The following is a 23,000-nucleotide window of genomic DNA, read 5'->3' on the forward strand; positions in this document are numbered from 1 at the left end:
GAAATCCTGGTAAGGAAGAAGTAGGTGAAACGCAGTAATAAACAGGAAGAATCCTGACATCTCATCCCTTGCTTCCAGAGGAGTCTATCATTGGTCAACACTGCCCGACGCCAGCTCCCCTGGATGTTCAGGAAAAGCAGGTACACAGCAGAAAGGGGCGGGGCCTGAGTCGGACACAGCCAGTCCTCGGTCCCACCGCTGACGACCCCAGGATCTCGTGCAGCTACTGCTTCTGTGTTTCAGTCTTCTGTCAAATGGCCATTACAGTGCGACGCATATACTTGCATCCTATGTTCCATAACAGTTCCAACAAAACATAAGAGAACAGCTGCAGTTAAATGCCTTGCGATTTCTTTTTTAAAATACTCCATGTGGGCCCGGCGCGGTGGCGCAAGTGGTTAAGTCCTCGCCTTGCACGCCCGGGATCCCATATGGGCACCGGTTCTAATCCTGGCAGCCCCGCTTCTCATCCAGCTCCCTGCCTGTGGCTCGGGAAAGCAGTGGAGGACGGCCCAAAGCTTTGGGACCCTGCACCCGCGTGGGAGACCTGGAAGAGGCTCCTGGCTTCGGATCGGCATAGCATCGACCCGTTGCGCTCACTTAGGGAGTGAATCATCGGACGGAAGATCTTCCTCTCTGTCTCTCCTCTCTGTATATCCGCCTTTCCAATAAAAAATAATAAAAATAAATCTTTAAAAAAAATAAAATACTCCATGTATGTGATAGGGACATACACAGAGACAGATGGAGAGAGAAAGATCTACCCACTGGGTCACTTCCCCCAAATTGCCACAAGAGCAAGGGCTGGGTGAGGCCAAAGCAAGGGGTGACACTCCACCTGGTCCTCTCCGGCAAACAGCGGGGACCAAGGTATCCCTGCAAGCAGCTCTAGGTCTACATCCACAGCTCCCTCCCGCCTCTCCTGCCTGGGACAGGGACACACATGCTCCTGCTTTGCAACAGAACATGGCTCCATCCCTGACGACCGGTACCAATGGCTTTCCTGGCAGGACGCCCTTGAGCCCTGGCCCCAGCCTAGCAGTCTCCTCTTCTGTGTCTCCCAGCATCCTTCACACTAGGCACACGGCGTCATTTCATCATGGGACCATCCAGCCCCTGGGAGAGAGCGACTATGGAGTCAACCATCTCTCCCTCCCTCAAGGCCAGTGTGGCCCTGCATGAATGGGGAGGGAGGGCGTTCTTAGACCTACAAGTTGGTTTCATCAAGTCAAGAGCCATCAAGATTGATGAATCCCAAGTGAAACGGGGGCAGACAGTGTGGTTTTCTGATCCCTGTGGCTTCCCCAGGGCTTGGCTCTCAATAAATACAGCAGAAATGAATGAAGAATATGGCACATATTTCTGTCATATTCAATCTGAAAACCAACATGACCACCAGCAACAAAAACGCCTCCACTGTGTGTTTCCATTAAATCTCACAGTGCGGCACCACCCAGACAGGACCCTACCTTCACGGGTGCTCCACGGGTCTGTAACACTAGTTGGGTAAGCTGAGGCACCAGCTCCAGCTCCCCAGGGTCCCGCAGTAACAGCTGTGTCCAAGTGAAGTGAGCTGGCCAGAACATTTCGGTCCCAGGACAGCTTAGTAATAACTTTTCATAAAACATTTATCAGCACGGCTCCTGGCCAGTAATCTCGAATATTCAGCAGTTTACTCAACATGCATGAGTCATGAATAAAATATCGTACTGAACAGACTGCTCACTTTGAGAGGTTTGCCTGCATCTAAGTTCCTATTGTGCAAATCTCCTAATTCTGTCTCGTACCCTTCACCATCCTCTACACTCCTCCCTCTCCCACCCCGCCCCTGTGCATGCCCCATTCACAGGGTACTGCAGCTCACTGCCCGGGGGACAGACCTGCTGTGGCGGCTGGGCACCCTAGCTCAGTCATGGACAGAAAAAGGCCTGTACTCATTCAAAAGCAAAGGGCAAAAGTCAAACGGGAGCTGGGCCCTTTCAGATTCCGGCTTCCCCTCCAGGACAGACCCTCAAAAGGCTGCACTGCAACAGGCTGGACCCCACGTCCAGGTTCAAGACAGCAACCTTCCTTGCTTGCTTCTGTGCAGCCTGTACATACCCCTAGGCCAAGACCACTGCACAGCTTCACCAAGCAACCCCAGTTACTACTGCCTTTATAGATGCCCACTAGAAAGCCACCCCATCCAATCCCACAGCCAGGGGGCACCAAGGGAGCCTCTTCAGTTTCTCCAACCTCTGCTTCAACACTGCTGCCCCGCAGGCTTCTGTCCCCTCTCTCGTAAAACGAGAAAACTTGGGGCTTCTCCGGCTGTGCTGGCCGTCCAGGGCAAGATGCTCAATAGTGCAATGCCAGCCAGCCCTCGGGCAGGTGCCCACAGGACCTCACCGAGCGCCCGGCCCGGACTGCCAGCTCTACTTTGCAGTCCAGCTTACTGGGAGGCCACAGGCAATGGCCCAGGGAACGCCCCTGTCGCCTGCGCAGGAGAGCAGGATGGGTTCCTGGCTCAGTCATCCCCCTGGTCCATTCCGGCCAATGTAGGCATCAGAGGAGTAACCCAGCACGTGGGAGCTAGCTCGCCTGCTCGCTCTCTGTCTCCCCAATAAAGCACAAATAAAATTTCAAAAGCAGAGACTTTTTTATTTCAAGAATGGCCCTGTGTGCAGTTACTAGTTCCTCCATTAGGGTAAAGTGATGTAATTTTCCCCAATAGTGGAGATGTAAGTAAAAAAGAATTTTAAAGTAAACGCACCTATTTTTAAATGAGTTGTAGTTTAAAAAAAAAAAAATAGTAAGTAAGAATTCACTTGGTCCTAGCAGCTGGGGCAAAAATAACTCACCTGGTGGCCTGGCCTTGGGCAAAGTTGGGAGTAAGCCACAGAGCAAACTACAAGGAAGAGAGAGGCAAGCCCTGAAGGATCCTGGCAATGAGGAAATTCGAGACACCGGGACCTGCAGCAGCCAGGGCCCGTCCTCTGGGGCACCGATGGGGGGCAGGGCAGAGCCGAAACTCCGGAGTCCCCGGAGAGCAGCGCCGGGGGGACTGAGCCCAGGGAGGCTGGCCGCGCCCGGAGAGGGTCCTGCGGAAGGGACAGACAGACGGCGGACGAGGGGCGGGAGCCGAGGCGTGGGGTGAGGACCGAGCTCCGGAGGGGCGTGGTGGGCACGGAGTCCCAGGTGCGGAGTCCCTGGCTGGAGGAGCGCTGTGGCCCCGGGGTGCCGGGCCGGAGCCGAGGTCGGGGGGCCGGAGAGACCACCGCGGCCGAGAGGAGGGCTCCGGCGGGGCCCGCACCCCGCTGCCAGGCCCGCACCCCGCGCAGGAGCCCCGGCCGACCCCGCGCGCGCCAGCCCGGCCCTACCTGTCCTCGCTGGCGGTAATGACGCCGTCCTCTTTGGGGATGAGCAGCGCGGCCGTGACGGCGTCCTGGTGGCCCTCGATCTTGCTCAGCAGCACCGGGCGGCTGCTCTGCGGCCTGGAGTGGATCTCGGCCGCCATGTTCGCGCGGCCTGTCCGGCGGGCGGCCCAGCAGCTGACGGCGGGCGGGCGGGGACGCGCCGGTTGTCCGGGACTACCCGGGCCGCGTGGGCGCCGCGCCGCCGTAAGCTCCCGAGTACCGCCGCGCCCCGCGCCCGTATTGCGCGGAGAAGCCGCGCGCAGCAAGGGGGTGGGCCTGGGAGGGCGGCTTCACTCAGCATTGAGCAGTTACTGAGCTTTCAGAAAATAATCCTAAGAAGCCATTGTTTACAAGATACACCCTGCTTTTAGAAATGTGAAAGATCTGTTGCATGTTGGAAAGTAGATGACCTTCCTTGAGTGGTGACTAAGCACCAGCCCCTGCCCTCGTTTCTTTATGTGTATTATCTTATTTAGTACCGATAGTCTTAAAAGATGGAGAGCTAGGGCTTGCTGCGGTAGCCTAGTAGTTAAAGTTCTCACCTTGCACACGCCAGGATGCCATATGGGCACCGGTTCTAATCCTGGCCACTCCCAGTTTGTGGCCTGGGAAAGCAGTCAAGGACAGCCCAGGGATTCTGCACCTGCGTGGGAGACCCAGAGCAAACTCCTGGCTTCGGATAAGCTCACCTCTGGCCGTTGCAGCCACTTGGGGAATGAATCATCGGACAGAAGATCTTTCTGTCTCTTCTTCTCTCTGCAGATCTGGCCTTCCAGTAAAAACAAAGTAAAATTTAACAAAGAGATGGAGAGGTAGGTGCTCATGTATTCCCACTCACAGACAAGAAAAGCTCATCTACTGAAAGCCATTGCTATGAGAAATGGAAAGGAGCCCTGGGCCTCCAGAGGCCGGCCTGGAACGGTCGCCCAAGCCAGCAGGTGGCTGCGTGCCATCACTTCTTCTTGTGGAATGTAGATGTTAGACAGGGCCTCTGCAGTCCTGTCTCAGCACAGCCGCGACATGAGCCTGCATAAACAGAACTGCACAGACAGCCCCTTAGCCTGCTCGCATAGATGACCCCTACTCGGTTACCAATGACAGCCTCTAGCCTCTACGTGGTCTTGCTGTAGGAGTTATTCAAATATCTAGACATGACCTCCTGAGATACCCAGTGTCTGAATTGTCCCACTTCCTTCTTCCCAAATGACACAAGCCAAAATCAAACCCTCTGAGGATAGTAATAGCTTTTTTTTTTTGAAAGATTTATTTTTTTATTTTCTTTATTGGAAAGGCAGATATACAGAGAGGAGAGACAGACAGGAAGATCTTCCGTCCGATGATTCACTCCCCAAGTGAGCACAACGGGCCGATACTATGCCGATCCGAAGCCAGGAGCCTTTTCCTGGTCTCCCACGCGGGTGCAGGGTCCCAAAGCTTTGGGTCATCCTCGACTGCTTTCCCGGGCCACAGGCAGGGAGCTGGATGGGAAGTGGGGCTGCTGGGATAGAACCAGCACCCATATGGGATCCCGGGGCGTGCAAGGCGAGGACCTTAACCACTGTGCCACTGCGCTGGGCCCGATAGTAATAGCTTGTCAGGTGATAAAGAGGTGTGATGGGGACACAGAAAGTCTATGAATCCAGAAAGTTCCCCACTCCTGACTCTCCCCTCCCCAAACGTATTATATCATGATTGCACTAGAACTGGATCGTCTGACTACTGAGTTCTTGAAATGTGCTTAGCACAAATTGAGATATGGTATATGTACACAACGAACACTGAATTTGAAAGACTTAGCACAGAAAAATGGATATAAGACATCTAATTAGTAATCATATTGATGACGTGTTGAAATGATACTATTTCAGGCATATCAAGGTAAGTAAAATGGTATTAAAGTTAAGATGATCTCACCAATGCTCCTGTTGCCGCGCACAAGCTCAGGGTCTGGAGACCAGACTGGTAGCGGTACTCAGGGGTCTCCCTAGCTATGCTGCTGTTACACCATAAGCACAGGAACCAGGACTAGGGGCAGGCAGGGCCAGGCAGTTGCACCCACCAGCATGTGCATGGCCAAGATGGTAGGGGTGAGGGGCAAGTCGCTGTACCTGCCAACAAGCTAAGGAGTCAGGTCTGAGGACCAGCCCAGTTAGGGATTCTTAGAGGGGGGTCTTCCTGACTGGACTGCTCCACCAAACCCCCAAGCCCAGGGGATGTCACGTGCCCTCAGAGCGCATGCTGTAAGGCTGGCCCTCCTCTGCTGCCAGTTTCCATGAGGATGAACACACCCAGAAGCACATGAAAGACAGGACCGCTGGCCGCTCTAATTCAATGGAAGACCTCAAGCGCTTCATTTAAAAGTGGAACAGTACTTCAGACCAAGTGCTGTACCAAGTACCTATGTCAGTGGACACACCAAGATAGATATGAACAGCCAAGGAGATCCCTGGGCTAATATATTGGGGACCCATCTTCGTCCCCTGCAGCTGGCGTAGTCTGGCAGTCAAGGGGGGCACTTCATGTCACCATGACCACCACCACGGTTACAGGAAAGAGGGCAGAGGCTTTTCCCTTACTCACCACCCCCCACCCATCCTACTCAGTAATCCATTTGGGTCTGCAATCCCCTCACCTCCATACAAACATTAATAATATTTAGGCCCGGTGCAGTAGCCTAGCAGCTAAACTCCTCTTGCACATGCCAGGTTTCCATATAGACACCAGTTCTAACCCCGGTGGCCCTGCTTCCCATCCAGCTCCCTGCTTATGATTTCAGAAGGCAGTAGAGGATGGCCCAAGGCCTTGGGACCCTGCACCCATGTGGGAGACCTGGAGGAAACTCCTGGCTCTGGCTTCATATCAGTGCAGCTCTAACTGTTGCAATCACTTGGGTAGTGAATCATCACAGGGTCTCTCACAGTCCCTCAAAGTTCAAAATTTGGCACCTAATTTGGCTATCCAATTTAATGTTTAACCTTTAGCCAGCACAGAACACGCAACAATTTAAGGACAAGACAAGGACAAACAGCTTAGGCCAAGTTAAAAAAACAAACAACAAAAACTGGAGGGGACGTCCCCATTCCTTAGGCGAAAATGCCAGACCCCTCACTGGGAGCAAAATAAACCAAAAATTGGCCTGATGTAGGCCCCGCTCTCCCAAGGGTTAACTCCACAGCTTAGCTTGTTTCTCAAGGTGTAACAGGATGGGCAATCTTGGCCTGATACATTTAGCCCCTAGCTTGACCACAAATTCCCTCTTCCCTGCTTCCCCTTTTTTAAGATGCCCTCAGGGGAGCTTGGGAGTTGCTTGATTGGGATAATACTGGGAGGAACTAGGCAGATTATAAAAGAGGCAGGCTAACCTCAAATAAGTGGCATTCTCTTTATAAGAATGATCCACTGTGTGTTGTCTTTTTTGTAACCCTAGTCCCTCTGCTCAGCTTGGGGTACGTGGCAACATGGGCGTTGCTGACAGGCCAAAAAGAAAAGGAGAAGAAAAACAAGACAAAGTAATTAACTGGCAAAGAATTGAGGTGAGACTCACCACACACACACTGCCTGAGAGGAGTCCTGATGATCTTGGGGATCCCTGATGAGCCCCCATTTGTTGTGCCCAGATTTTGAGATCCCTAGAAATCACCAGGGGTCTGAAGTCAATGAAAGTGCACAAGGATGGTTTATTCAAGCTCGGCATGTCTGAGCTTGGGTTCTTGGTTGAGAGCAGACAGCCGACTCATGGGCTGGCTGGCTGACTGGGACCAAAACCCCTTACAGAGAGTGCAGCCCCAAACAGTACAATCACAGGGTTTTTATAGGGGCAGTCCACAATAGCTTGAAAAGGGGCAATTCACGGTAGCCTGCAAGGTGAGGGGGAAAGGCCACACATTCCCTACCTACCTCAGCTGGATATCCTATGCCTGGCTCTTCTCTGGTCCAGCGTAACCACCCACTGCATTACTTGGAGCCACCTGTGGGGTAATCAGACTTGGGTGGGCCTTGATTCATGAGAATTGGACACCACTGGTGCTAAAGTTCACCTAGGCCGTTTGGCCTACAAGCTCACACAGTTTCTTAGTTAGCAATGAGCCATGAGCAAATGGTTGGGTTTCTCATCCTAATGTTCCTCATTAACTTTGAGAGGAGTTGGAAGTTTCTAGGAAGTGTGTGTACTGCTCTTGGCAGGCTCAGCAGATGCTCACCGGTTGGCAGCCAGGGGAGGACCTAAGATGAGGCTAGGTCTCAAAGCAGCAGGACTATGTGGGTTAAATGAGCTAGAAACCAAGTGTAAAAGTTGTTCAAAATTATCCAGAGAGCAAGCTTTCAGCGTAATGGTTAAGTGCTCACACCCCACACTGGAGTGCCTGGCTTCAATCACAGCCTCCTGCTCCTTTTCCCGACGCTAGCTTTCTACCAGTGCAGCTTCTGGAAAGTAGTAGGATGCGAGATCAGGATTGGCAAACTCAGATTGTGCCAGCCTGGCCCCGGCACAGCCCTGGCCTTTGCAGGCATGCAAGGACCACTCAGGTAGAAGGGAGGGGCCTTCCTCCCTCCGCCTCCTCCTCCCTCATCCTTTCTCTCTCTTTGTCAAATATATGTGTTCAGGTCTTTGGCCTGTTTAAGTAGCCCTGGGCAGAAAGATCTCATTAGGTCTGATGAATGCACTACATTTTTAAATTAATTTATTTATTTGAAAGAGTTACAGAGAGACAGGGAGACAGGCAGAGAACTTTCATCTTCTGGTAAGCTCCCCACATGGCTACAATGATCTGACCCAGCCCAGGTCTTCCATGTGGGTGACAGTGAACCCCAAAACTTGGGCCATCTTCCACTGCTGTTCCCAGGCCATCAGCAGGGAATGTAATAGGAAGTGGGGTTTCTGGAACAGGAACCAGCACTCCCATGGAATGCTGACCTTGAAGGCAGTAGTTTTACCTACTACTCACAATTCCAACTCCTGATAATTAGGTTCACCTTGCTTGATTGCAAGCATGAACAAAAGTTATTTGAATTATTGTGGGGTTTTTTTTGTTTTTTTAAGATTTATTTTTCCCCTGTTGTAGATAATTGGCTGGGTTTCCCTGAGAGCAGCTAGTAGCTGGTGGGCATTCTGAGTCAGGTTAATGCCAAATTTGTGTTATCTATACCAGTATGCCAACAGTTACTTTTGTTGTTGTTGTTGTTGTTGTTGTTTAATATGTCAGCGTGTGCCAGAGACCTGCTCCGGGCGGAGAGCTTGCAAAGGATGTGTGAATCAAAGGATGTGTGGATCGTGGATCGGTGAGATGATTTGAAGAACAGATAAGCAGGGGCAGAAGAGGTGTGGACCATTATGGCATGATGCTCATAATGGACAATTGAGAAAAGCTGCCTTCTTTATTTATACACAAATCATCACAAGCTTTTGCACAACATCCAATTGTTTCATTTTTACTTCATTATAAAAGAATAATTACAAAATCAATCCTAAAAAACATTATTATTATTTTACTTTAGAGAAAATATTCTCAGTGAGCTATTACTCATTCAAACCTGCAGTCACTCAGCTGAAGCCAGGAACTCCACGGTTGGCAGCACATGCGGTTACATAGTGACAAATGGCTTACTTATATCCAAAATCAATTTTTACTAAACACAAACTAATATTGCTTAAAATATTAAGAGTACAGAGTTAAAAGATCATAAAGGAAAAGAATTTATACAAGTATATAACATAGATTCTTTGCTGAATCTTATAATCAAATCATGCATTAATTACCATCACCTTCACCTAGTGCTGATTCAATTGTTTTTTGTTCTTAATGTTGATTGAATTGTTTTTTGTTCTTAATGCTGATTTAATTGTTTTTTGTTCTTTTGGTAAAGGGCAGTGAAAGGGATCAAGGCAGCTCAGCCAATCTGCAAACAGAGGGCCTTTACAAGAAACTTCCTTTTATCTTTATAAACTGTTTTCTTTCCCTAAATATGAGTGCCAATATAAGATAGAAGTTTTTATAAACTGTTTTCTTTCCCTAAATATAAGTGCCAATATAAGGTTGGTTTTTTTTTTTTAAGATTTATTTTATTTTTATTGGAAAGGCGGATATACAGAGAGGAGAGACAGACAGGAAGATCTGATGGTTCACTCCCCAAGTGAGCGCAACGGCCGATGCTATGCCGATCCGAACCAAGCCAGGAGCCTCTTCTGGGTCTCCCACACGGGTGCAGGGTCCCAAAGCTTTGGGCTGTCCTCGACTGCTTTCCCAGGCCACAGGCAGGGAGCTGGATGGGAAGCGGGGCTGCCGGGATTAGAACCGGTGCCCAAATGGGATCCTGGGTGTGCAAGGCAAGGACCTTAACCACTGCGCCACCGCGCTGGGCCCAAAAGGTTGATAATTTAAGCCATTTTGGGGGGCAGGGTTTCACATTTGTTTCCCTTTAGAAAATGCCCCATATACTTTCTGCTTTCCATTGTGAGAAACCAAAATGTGTCATATCATGCGTTGTAACAATTCGAGGCACATGGTAAACAAACTCTTTGTACCTCCATGATTGCCATCTGTTCCAAGATATTATCAAGCCATTTCTTAAGGAAAACATTACTTATATTAGGGCAAACTTCAGGACAAAGGTGGGCACATAACAGGATGTTTGGAAGCATTGTGGCCTCAATTGTACTATTGTATACTTTTAGCTGTGTGTCTTTGCCTCACATCGCTAAAGATGTTTGTATCATAACATGATTGATCAACTTGAGGTTTTACACCAGTTACAGGAATCACTTCACATTAGCAGAAAAACAACAACAACACCCTCAAAAGAATTCTATGAAACATCAGAGATGTGACTGAGTGTCCATACAATGGGGTGAGGCAGCAGTGAGTTGAGCAGAGACATTCTGCCGGGCCTTTGCCTCGCAGCCAGAAACTCCTCGCAGCCTTGCTAACTGAGGAGTGGTGCTCATCACACACCCATGCCATCTGACCCAACTGTATGGCTCCCCACAGGGGTGGTAGGGAACACTGGGCAGGGACACCCCAACCTGGCCCCCAAGTCAGTCCATAGCACACACTTGCACAAGTGAGAGCCAGGAAGGGTTGCTGGCCAGGTCAAGTGGGAGCACAACACCTGCCAGCTCACATGAGGGCTGGATGTGGCTGGATGTGGACCAGGCTGGGCTAGGCTGCTGTACCCGCTGGCAAGAGCTAAACTGGAAGCAGGTTTGGGCTGAGCTAGGCTGTAGCACCTGGTGCCAAATGTCAAGACTGGGGGCAGGTTATCTCAGATTGGGCCGTAGCACCCACTGGCACGTGTAAGACCCAGGACTGGTAGTGAGTGGGCCTAGTTGGAGGTGTCTCTTGGACTGCCCTGCTTGCCTATTGCTTATGCAAGTGAATGTGAGAGCTGGGACTGGGGTTGGGTCAGGCTAGATAAGGCAGTGGCACCTGTAGGCATACATGTGGGCCTGGTCTGTGGGTGAAATGGGTTGCAACTTAGCCAACTATGCTATAGCATCTGCTGATGTGCATGAGAACCAAATCTGTGGCTAGATGGCTGGGCTGGGCTATAGTGCCCATCGGTTCATGAGAGATGTGGGGCTAGGGAAGAATTAACCAGGCAGCTGCATCCACTGCAATGTGTATTGGCTGGAACAGGTGACATATCAAAGTTGAGCCTGCATTGACTGTCTGGTGCACAGAAGAGTCAAGTCTGAAATCACCCTGGGGAAGGTGTCTTGGGGATTCCCCAGCTAGACCGCTGGATTCACACCCCAGCCACAGGGAAAATCACAGGATATGTGATCTGACCTTAGAGGGCATGTATCAGAACTGGGCCTCCTCAGTTGCTCATTCCTGCACAGTAGACAGCATGCCCAAATGCACACAGGGGACATGAGGACCAGCTTATCTAGGCCAGCAGGGGACTTCAGTTGCCTCATTAGAGGACAGAAAGCAGAACAGGTTGGACAATTCTCCTGGCCAACCTTTGCAGCATGTTCCTGGGCCTGTGGATGCACTAAGGTAGACTTTGTCAACTAATAGACCTTTGGAAAGATTTTCTCAACTCTGGAGCAATGAAACCAACACCTCCTCATAACTCCCAAAGAAACTGTGAAAATATATATATTGACAATAGGATGCTGGACCGTCTGCCATTGTCCGTACCCGCAATGTCAGGATACACTTAGCAGAATGATGGACTTAAGACTGCTTATGAAGGAATATACTATTGTTAAAATCAGTAGTGGTGAGGGAGTTTGGGGGGTAAGGGAAATCCCAGAGCCTATGGAATTGTATCAATAAATAAAAAAGTTTTAAATAAAAAAATAACCACTCAAGTAACATCCTTAGAACACTCTTCCCCACATTAGGGTCAGTAAGACACCATCAGAGGACCATTCCCAATTTTGGGGTGCTGATATAGCTTCACAGCAAGGTACAACCTTCTCTTCCTCCTCCCCTGAAGACATAGGAGGAAAAAAATACCCCTGAAATATTTGTCCCGCCCACCTTCCTCCACTCCTGACCTTCCCCAACCTAATGCTGCCCACATGGGAATGCACCCCTGTCAATTTGGTAAACGATATTAAAAAGAAAATGTCAAACATTTAAAAAAATTATTTTTATTTGAAATCCAACTGTTTACAGAGAGGGAAGACAGATCTTCCATTTGCTGGGTCATGACCAAAACAGTAGGCCAGAGCTGGGCTGATCTGAAGCCAGGAGCCTGGGTGCTCCTCTAAGTCTCCCATGTGGGTACCTGGGATCAAGGGCCTGAGTTACCCTCCTCTGCTTTTCCAGGCACCTTTTCAGGGAACTGGATCGGAAGTGGAGTAGTGGGACTTGAACCAGTGTCAATATGCGATATGGATGCTGTAGGTTTGCCCTACTATCTTGGCACCAGCCCTAACTTGAACATTGTTTTAACTGCCTATTCTAAATAGCAACAGAACATAAATTCAACCAATCACAAGCAGTTAAGACACTTAATATAACTAGAACTATTCATTAGGACAGGTACAATATGGCACTTCATAACTGCAATCAAATATTTTCCTTGCGCAATTTGTTAAAGTTCATGGAATAAATATTAAAAAAAAATACATATGCAACCAGAACAGAAACTTCCTCTGTCTCTCCTTCTCTCTGTAAATCTGACTTCCCAATAAAAATAAACAAATCTTAGAAAACAATGTTTCAGATGACAAATAAGACTCAAAAATCACAATCTCACACTGGAGTTAAGTAAATGTATTTTCAATGCCATCATTCATTGTCACCTCCAGACAGAAAACTAGACACAGTAGTAGACAAACTAGAATAGCACTGAATTTCCACAGAGGAAAATACGGTTTGAATTTCGTGAAGAATGAAACCATCATGCACGTGAAGAACTGCTTCCTCTGTCATTGTGCGGCCTTTGTCTCCTTCACCACGAGTTCTCCACTCCATCTTCGAAGACTGGCGTTCATCATGTCACAGCGTATGAAAATGATCCCTGGTACCTTGCTACCTACTCTCATTTATGCTTGAAAATCCAGACCTGTTACTATTGGTACATTTGACAGAATTAGTGAAAGGCATGGGGGAGGTGTAGCCTAAGTATTTCAAACAAATAAAATGTCACTATGTTTTATTAGCTAAAATAACACCATTTAGCATGGAAATTTCACTCCAATTCTCTCAATTTCAGTTTTCTTTAGCACAAGTTTTTCTGAGGCCTAAATGAGATAACATAGGCTACAATCTTTTACAATTATTTATGCACTATTTCAGTCAGTATATTGGTCTGTCCTAGAATCATATAGCTATGGCAGTTTGGTTGTCAGGTTTGTCACTAGTATATAATTTATTTTTAAAATGATTTCTTATGAAATTTTTTTTCTCAACAAATGGGCAGATACAAATGAAAACTAAAAGTTTGCCTAGAAGTCAAACATTTTTTAAATTTATTTTTATTGGAAAGGCAGATATACAGAGAGGAGGAGAGACAGAGAGGAAGATCTTCCATCTGATGGTTCACTCTCCAAGTGACCGAAATGGCTGGAGCTGAGCCAATTCAAAGCCAGGAGCTTCTTCCAGGTCTCTCACATGGGTGCAGGGTCCCAAGGCTTTGGGCCGTCCTTGACTGCTTTCCCAGGCCACAAGCAGGGAGCTGGATGGGAAGTGGAGCAGCCGGGACACAAACCAGTGCCCATTTAGGATGTCAGTGCGTGCGAGGCCAGATTTAGTCACTGAACTGTTGTGCTGGGCCCTTAAGGACAAACTTTCAAATGGTGGTAGTAGATCACTAAGTCTTTTAAAGTGGATGGACTCTAGGCACACAAAAGAATGGATGGATATGATTTCTTGGTAGCTGGACTACTGAGTTAGAAGACACCGTCTGTTAGCAGATTTCCTACTGGTGGTTGCCAACCATGTGGGAAGAGACGACCTGCAGAGTCACAGAGCTTTCCCACTAACAGAGAAACTGTTGGCAATTTAAGTAAAGTCTTTGCCAAATTTGCATCTCCGAAATGAGAATAATACATACTTTTTATTGGTGATATAGGGGGTATCAATCACATGTAGTATCTATTACTTTTATTCAGATTCCTTACCTTGAAATTGACTTCCAAATGTCCATCCAGAAATTACCTCCTCTGATTCCATACACCTGTGCCTTATTCTGGACCTCCTTGAAGGAGTGTTTTACAGTTTCAGGGTAATAACCACTATTATTCATTTTAATATAGGGGTCCTACCTTCAATATTGACATAAGTTAAAGTATATTGGTTCTTTTTTAAAAATTTTTTTAAAAGATTTATTGCTATTGCAAAATCAGATATACAGAGAAGAAGAGAGACAGAGAGGAAGTTCTTCCGTCTGATGATTCACTCCCCAAGCAGCCACAGTGGTTGGAGCGGAGCCAATCCAAAGCCAGGAGCCTCTTCCAGGTCTCCTATGCAGGTGCAGATTTCCAAGGCTTTGGGCCATCCTCAACTGCTTTCCCAGGCACAAACAGGGAGCTGGATGGGAAGTAGGGCAGCCAGGATTAGGACCGATGCCCTTGTGGGATCGTGGCGTGTTCACGGCAAGGACTTTTATCTGCTAGGCCATGGTGCCAGGCCCTCTATTTTTAAAGATTTGTTTATTTGAAAGGCAGACTTTACCGTGAGACAAACAAAGAAGGTCTTCCATCTTCTGGTTCCATCCACAAAAGACCACAATGGCTGGAGCTGAGCTGATCAAAAGCTGGGAGCCAGGAGCTTCTTCAAGTCTCCCATGCTTGTGCAGCTTCCCAAAGCTTTGGACCGTCCTCCACTGCTTTCCCAGGCCACAAGCAGGGAGCTGGGTGGGAAGTGGAGCAGCCAGGACTCAAACTGGCACCCATTTGGCATGGTGTGGCAGTGGGGTGGGGACTTAGCTTACTCCACTGTGGTGCTGGCCACACTCTTTCAGTTTTTCTGACAGCTTTGTCACTACTTCTTTGTATTAAATTTTCTACATGTGGGATTTGTTTTCTTGACTTGTCTCTGGCTGATATAAACCTCTGTTAACATCAGCATCTTTCAGCCATTATTGTTAAATGTGCTAATCAACGCTTATGCCTGTTCAGAATACATGAAATCTGGGGAACAGACTTAAAATGGAACCTACGGAGGTTTGTTGTTTTGGGACAAGGTCTCCTCAGAGCTGGCCAGAACATCTGAAGAAATGGTCTCATCCCAGACAGGAAGGAAGCCTGTGTGCGCTTATTTAGAAACTTTGCCAGGATTTCTTATAGATGGCTCTTTGTGTGTCACAAAGGCTTATTCTGTAAGCTAACATAAAAAGCCACGTTACAAAGAGAAAAACTGAAATCATTTCTGCTTCTTTGTGAATGATTTTTTTTTGAAGTTAGACACAGTGGGATTTAAACCTTTAAGTCTATAAATTGGTGATCTAATATCTATAATTTCCCTCTTTGCTAATTTTTATTTTTTAAATCACTATTGGAAACATTTTTCATTGCTTCCATAAAGGTGGTAGAGATATTGTCTTTGAGATCTTTGACCTCAGCCGTTCGGGCCTTGGGATTGGAGGCAACTGCTGCTCCCTGCAGTGTGGCAGCTGTGGGGGGGTGTTCCTGCTGTTGGACTCAATGCTGGGGACTCATGCCAAAGACACTGCCGCAAGGCAGTGAACGAGTCCTCGGCCTTGGGCGGCCAGTACACCAAGTGGTGCTAGGCTTTGCTGCCGGGGGACATCCATGACTAAGGCCAGTTTGAGTGTAGGTGAGAGTGAATTTTGGGTGATTCCCAGTGACAGGGTCATGAAAGTTTCAGGCATGCGTGGGGACTGATACCTGGTGGTTTGGAGAGAAGTATGCAGAAAATAATTTGGGTTAGACAGATTCACCAGCCCAATTAGGAATCCAGAGATGGGCTGTTAGCATAGAACATCACTGATTGCCACACCAAAGCTATGGATGGGGGCCTCTTTGGCAGTGTTAGATACCATTGCCCGACTGGGTGGTAGAGTGCTGGAGTGGTCACATTTGGCAGGGTCAAGACATTATCCAGCACGCAAGAGAACTAGGTCTGGGGGTAGACTCTGTGGAGTTGTGTGGGCCCAACCCTGTGGAAATAGAAGTCCCCTTGGTTAGCTCGCAAGCTGGGGTTGTGATGGACTAAGCTAGGTGTGACCATGCCAACTGCCATCACTCACGGGTAAAGGAACACACAACAGTCAGAGCAGGCCAAGGCAGCAGCACCTGAATGTGCATCCTAAAACAGGATGTGGGGTGGGCCGGGCTGCCACTGGAAGTGGGCAGAATGGGCAGGGCTGAACAAACCTTAACTCACAAGAAACAACAGAAATTAGGTTGAAGCACAGGTCATGCCAAGTAGGTCCTTGCACCTACTGATCTGCGTGAGACAGGGACGTAAGCCACAGCATCTAATGGGCCAGGACAAGTGAGGGGCTCTGCCAAGCTAAATAGGAGCAACTGCTGACCTGCACATGATCTAAGGCTGGGAATAGGCCTGGTTGGGGAGCTAAGGGGACGCCCTAGCTGGGTTGAGTTTCCCACCAAAGAGTGCATGGGCTGGAATTGGGGCTGCAATCTGATCAGGATACGGTTGCAATCTCACTTGGCATAAGTGTGGACTGGGACTGGAAGCACCAAGCCGGGCCAGACTCCAACACCCTCTGGTGCTCTGGAGGACCAGGGAAGATGTATGACAGACTAGGCTAGGTCGCAGCCCTTACTGAACCATGTGTGAGCTATATGGGGGTATGGAAGAGCCTTGGCTGGGCTGAAACATCCAACAGTAAGAACCAGATTGGGTTGAAGGCCAGTCAGGAAAAGTCACTGTTCCTGCTAGGACAAGAGGTGAACTGAGTAGGGCTGGCTCATGGACACACTGGTATGTGTGAAATCTGGCACTGGGAGGGTTTCTGATGGAGGAGCCTGGGCAACTCCTCTGGCAGGACACAGAATGAGCAGGTAAGAGCAAGAAACATGATAGGAAATAGCCCAGAACAAGCCATGGAAAGTTACCCACTGGCATACACATGGCATGGGTTGGGGGCAGACCAGGCTGAATCAGTTCACATCATCCACTGGCGAAACCGAGCACCAGAACAGTGTGGGTCGAGCCAGGTTCGGTTGCGACACATACCAGGACACATTAAGGAATGCCAAGGTGAGATGAGCCGTACCGGATATGGTTGCAGCACCCAAACAGCACATGTGACACTCAGGGGGAGGAGGCAAAGTCAGCAGGGGAATGTGGGCTCCCCTGCTGGACAGCTACTCCTGCTGGAAAGCGTGAGCTGGGTTGGGTGCAGATCAGACTAGGCAGGGCTACAACACCTGTGGGCCTCATGTGAAAGAGATAAGGGAAGGGCTATGGTGGGCTGACTGTTCCAACTGGTACAAGCCAAAATTAGACTGGGTAAAGGTTGGTTGGGCTTAGCCGCAGCATTAGCTGGCAGAGGCTTGCAATGGGAGCCAATTCTGTCAAGTCAAAAGCCAGAACCACCTGGAGAGTGCATAATCTGGGAGCGGATGTGGCCTAGAAGGGAAATAGTGGGCACCTCCCTCACGGGTTACCACTCTCACTGCATAGCACAAAAACCAGGACAGGGGCTGGGGTGGCTAGACAGAAAGGCACCTGCCAGTAGGTGTGTGAGCTGGTTAGTAGGTTGGTTGGGTTGAACTAGGCTTCAATGCCCATTGACATGTGCGAGAGCTAAATGGGATGTGGGGCAGACTAGACAAGCCTGCGGTTCATACTGGCAAGCATGGGAACCAGGGTAGGGAGCAGAACTGGTGGGGGTTATGGGGAGTCGCCCCAACTAGCCTACAGCTCCTACTGGTTTGTGTGAGGACCGAGTATGAAGTGGGTAGGATTGAGCTGGACTACATCACCTGTTGGTTCACGAGAATGACAGGGCTGCAAACAGAACAGACCCAGCAATTGAAATGACCTGCATGTGCATAAACTGATTGGTGTGACGGATGGTGTTGGACTCTGTAGGAGCCAACACATGCAAGAATCAGGTCTGGGTTCATCTTAGATGAAGTTTCTTTGGAGTTCCCTTCAACTGAAGTGCTGATCTTAGAACCCCAACCACAAAGAGACTGTCAGCCAGTGGACTCTGAATAGGTTTCATTTTGATTGGAATGGCGAGATTGGCAGCAATCCAGAACTGATGAACTATCAAAACTGTTTGAGCAGGACCTTTGGAGCGCGCCTCCTGTTGGGGATCTGGGATGGGTGAGAGGTTGGGTGGGGCTTTTTTCTTTGTTTTTCCCCTGACCCCAGATATAGGGAAAAATAATATTAGTGTGGAAGCAATGGCATTACCCACTCTCACCCTGTAGCCCTTGACCCTTTGTACGCTAATCAACTTAGTAAGATTACTAGAAATATATATATATATATGTCAAAGATCTAAGATTTATTTTACTGGAAAGGCAGTTTTACAGAAAGAAAAACAGAGAGATTACAGAAACAAAGAGAAACAGAGAGAAATTTCCCATATGTTGGTTCATACCCTAAAAGGCCACAATGGCCTGAGGTGAGCCAATCTGAAGCCAGGAGCCTAGAGCCTCCTCTTAGTCTTCCACGCATGTGTAGGGGCTCAAGGATTTAAGTCATCCTCTATTGCTTTCCCAGGCCATAGGCAGACAGCTAGATTGGCATAGAACAGCCTGGACTAGAACCAGCATTTGCACTTTGAACATTAAAGCTGTTGAATAGGGCCCGGAGCGATAGTGTAGTGGTTAAAGACCTTGCCATGAACACCCAGGATCCCATATGGGCGCCGGTTCTAATCCCAGCAGCCCCACTTCCCATCCAGCTCCCTGCCTGTGGGCCGGGAAAGCAGTCGAGGACGGCCCAAAGCTTTGGAACCCTGCACCTACATGGGAGACCCGGAGGAGGCTCTGGCTTCAGATTGGCTCAGCTCCAGCCATTTCTATCACTTGGGGAGTAAACCATCAGATCTTCCTCTCTGTCTCTCCTCTCTGTATATCCGCCTTTCTAATTAAAAATAAATAAATCTTAAAAAAAAAAAAAAGCGTTGAGTCACCACACCTCCCCAACCTCAACATTTCTTGAACTTGTTTTTTGGAAGCTCTTCTAGTGACTGGAAAGTGAACCTGCAGCACAGTGATCGGAGGGTGGAGCCGTTTTCTTTCTGGAATATTTTTTGCTAATTGAGTCATAACCGTTCTTGCTTCAATGCCTTTGCACGTGCTCTGCAAGGCTGTCCCTTCCTGCATCTTTCCTGCATCTAGAAAAATTTCCCCATCCAACTCATTCTACTATTCTAAGGCCTTCCCCTCGGTCTCACAAACACACAATATTTATTTTTCTTTCTTTTTTTTATTATAGAATTTAGATTTAATTTCACAAAAGTCAGCAAATTCTGTAATGAGATTCCCAAAGGAACCATAATTTCCACATAAATTACAAAAGCCTCTTTCATTAATACCTCATGTTAGGGGACTACTTCCAAATAGATCCCTGAGTATGGGATATGATTTTTCCTCTTCTTTTTTTTAAAAATTTTTTTTGACAATCTTGACATAATTAGGGTAAAAAGGTTCAAGCACTACAGGAAGATGGGCAAAACAACTAGTTCCATATTGTTTCCTTAATATATCTGATGTAAAAGGGGATTTTAAGGGAGAAGCCCCACCTAGGCTCCCACCCACTCCAGGTCCCCGATATGGGGCATGCTCCAAGGGTCTTAATCAAGTGGTTTTGATAGTTTAACAGTTATGAATTGCTGCCTCTCTCACCACTCCAAGCACAATGAGGTCGTTGAAGAATCCACTGATTGACATAGTCCATCATAAAGTCTCCATTGGCCCAGTTTTTCACTGCCAACATATTGCTGAGGTGGTTGATTGACTTGTTCTGTCCTCTGTCTTATGTGTAGGAAGACACTGTGACCCTAGAAGGTCAGTGAGCACAGGATTACAGTTGATTGGATAATATTTATATGAAAACACCCAAATGGCTACCTTTTATATTCCTGATTGGATATCATTTGTATAAAAACACTCCATGTGGGCCCGGCGCAGTGGCGCAAGAGGTTAAGGTCCTCGCCTTGCACGCCCGGGATCCCATATGGGCGCCGGTTCTAATGCCGGCAGCCCCGCTTCCCTTCCAGCTCCCTGCCTGTGGCCTGGGAAAGCAGCAGAGGACAGCCCAAAGCTTTGGGACCCTGCACCCACGTGGGAGACCCGGAAGAGGCTCCTGGCTTCGGATCGTCATAGCATTGGCCACTGCGCTCACTTAGGGAGTGAATCACTGGACGGTAGATCTTCCTCTCTGTCTCTCCTCTCTGTATATCCGCCTTTCCAATAAAAAAATAATAAAAATAAATCTTAAAGAAAAAACAGTTGAATGGACCTCATGTGTATGACAACACTTGGTGGAATATACAAGACAAAAGGAGTTCCAAACAAAAGTATAGAAATAGCTAATGGGTTTTGTTGATAAGCTCAATACCTCCTCCCTTATCCCATATGACCCTCAATGTATAAAGTCTGATGCCACTAACAAACTTTGGCTTTGACCATCAGTCAGGGTCCGCACGTGTTATTATTGGCTCTGTGCACCAAGTCCATCGCTGTGGGACAGTGACAATGATGGTTAGGGTTCTGAGTCCGGAAGTGCGATTGGGGGGCTCCCCAAAGAAACTTTGTCTGAGGTGTTCCCAGACCAGATTCTTGTATGTACTAGCAAGCACAGGACCTGGCACAGTCCATTGTCCTGATCAGCTGGTGGTTGCAATTGCTGGGTTGGTTCTGTTTTCATCCCTGTCTTCCATTGGAACCAACGGGTACTACAATAATATTTATTTTTCCATTTTTCATTTTCTTCCAATTGATTTGATCCCAAGGATATTAGTTCCCTATTTCAGTAGAAATATTTGGAGTAACAATTTACTACTAGTACAGTTTTATTGCAACTTACTATTTGGAGTAACAAATTCCTTCAAAGCTTAGTGACTCAATGTAACAAATGATCTTTCACATTGGTCCTTAAGGTCAGAAATTCGGAAGCAATTTAGCTGAGGGATTATGGCTCAGCACCTCGCAGAAGGCTTCAGTCAACTGAAGGTTTGACTGGGCTGAAGACCGATTCCTAGTACGACTTTCTCACGCGGTATTGGCAAAAGGTCTTGGCTACTCATGGGTTGGTGAGCATTATCACACATGGCACGTTACCTAAAAGGAGCCTGTGGTGTATTACTAAACCTCAGAAAGAGGTATAACTTGGATAGTATATTGACTGCATAGAACAATCCTAACACAGTGTGAGAAAGAACTATATAAAGCTATGATAGATTGAAAGTCAGCTTGCCTTCTGCAACCACATCAAAGAAGTTTATCCTTGCTCTGACCATAACGTGGACGGGGAGAGGGTCTGAAGATGAAGCACTGACAAGAGACCAGTAGAAGTCTCTCCAAAGTCTCTATTGCTTCTTCATCCCTCCTTATACGCTCTCTCCCCTCCTAATTGAGCCAGGGAATTGGATACAAATGAGTCCAATTAGTCTGGGTGTTTTTAGCTACAGTAAGCCCAGTTCCTGTTCTGGCCCAGCTTAACGAGCACTAATCAACTCAGCCTACAACATATCCTTTTTAAATTAGGAATCAAACCATTTATATCAAGGGGTTGGCACTGTGGCCCTACTGGTTGAGCTGCTACCTGAAGTGCTAGCATTCCACTTTCAATCCAGCTCCCTGCTAACACACCAGGGAAAGCAGCAGCAGATGGCCCGAGTCCTCGGTCACCCGCCACCAGTACAGGAGACCTGGAAGAAGCTCCTGGCTCCTGGTCTCAGGCTGGCTCGGTCCTGGCCTTTGTGTCCATTTGGAAAGTGAAACAGCAACTCTACATTTCAAATATAAAAACAAATCTTTAAAAATAGTTACATAACAACTGCACTAATGTTGCGGGGTGCGAGCGAGATCACACCAGACATGTCTATGGTTTATTAAGGAGTCTTTATTAATCTAGCTTGGTGACAATAGAGCACAATAGCAAATCACAAGTCCATATGGCAATCCAACCAATCATAATCCAACCAAACATAATCCAAAGAGGAACAATTGGTCATTATCCTTACATCCATCCATTAAGCTGAAGACCTATGTCCCAGCTTTGCCAACAATATACGTTGTCCTAAGAGACATGCGATGAATAACCTGGACACACAAAGCTGCAGACACTCACCTTTCCCTGGCTTCTCTGCCCACATTCCATCACTGCTAGGTCTCACCTCTCTTGGAACTCCTCAACAGTTCTGAATTGCTGCCAATCTTGCCGTTCCAATCGCGATGAAATCTATTCAGAGTCCACTGGCTGACATAGTCCCAATCTTACAAACATTTAAAGAAACTCCTTGGGGCCCAGTGCAATAGGCTAATAGCTAAATATTCACCTTGCATGCACTGGGATCCCTTATTAGTGCCAGTTTGTGTCCTTGCTGCTCCACTTCCCATCCAGCTCCCTGTTTGTGGCCAGGGAAGGCAGTAGAGAATGCCCACACTTTTGGACCCTGCACCCATATGAGAGACTCAGAAGAAGCTCCGGCTTCAGATCAGCTCAACTCTGGCCACTGCGGACACTTGGGAAGTAAGTCAGTGGATGGAAAATCTTTCTGTATTTCCTTCTCTCTCTAGATCTGCCTTTCCAATAAAATAAAATTTAAAAAAGAAACTCTACCTTTATTCCAACAGATGTTTGACCCAATCTATTAGTTCATCTAATTCCTTACAGAGACATAGAAATTAAAACCACAACGAGAAATAACTTCTGTCCAGCTAGATCTTCCTTCTGTTGGCTCACTTCTTAAATGATCCAATGGTCTGGACAGGTCAAAGCCAGAAGTCAGCAGGTTCCTCCAGGTCCGTCATTGAATGCAGGGATCCAAGCAGTTGGACCATCCTGCAGTGCTTTCCCAAGCCATCATCAGAGAACTGGGCTGGAAGTGCAGCACCCAATACTTGAACTGACACCTGTTTGGGATGATGGTGTCACAGGTAGCAGTTTAAGCCAGTATGCCACAAGCCGGCCCCCAAAAGGGATTCTTATGCAGACTTATGGGAATGAAAATTGTTGAGAAAAAGGCACA

At 47.8% G+C, this 23,000-nt stretch overlaps 1 protein-coding gene across 1 annotated transcript in view; it reads right to left on the bottom strand.

Moving 5' to 3' along the window:
* The window catches only part of WDFY1 (WD repeat and FYVE domain containing 1), a 66,983-nt gene extending 63,421 nt beyond the window's left edge, over positions 1 to 3,562 (bottom strand). The window contains exon 1 of the mRNA XM_040982806.1: positions 3,360 to 3,562. Coding sequence (XP_040838740.1) covers positions 3,360 to 3,496 — 137 coding nt within the window. The 5' untranslated portion in view covers positions 3,497 to 3,562. The remainder of the gene's footprint in view (positions 1 to 3,359) is intronic.
* Between the last annotated feature and the right edge of the window lie 19,438 nt (positions 3,563 to 23,000).

The sequence above is a fragment of the Ochotona curzoniae genome, unplaced genomic scaffold, assembly GCF_017591425.1.
Source record: "Ochotona curzoniae isolate NIBS_2020 unplaced genomic scaffold, NIBS_Ocur_1.0 contig_3643, whole genome shotgun sequence".
NCBI classification, from domain to species: domain Eukaryota; kingdom Metazoa; phylum Chordata; class Mammalia; order Lagomorpha; family Ochotonidae; genus Ochotona; species Ochotona curzoniae.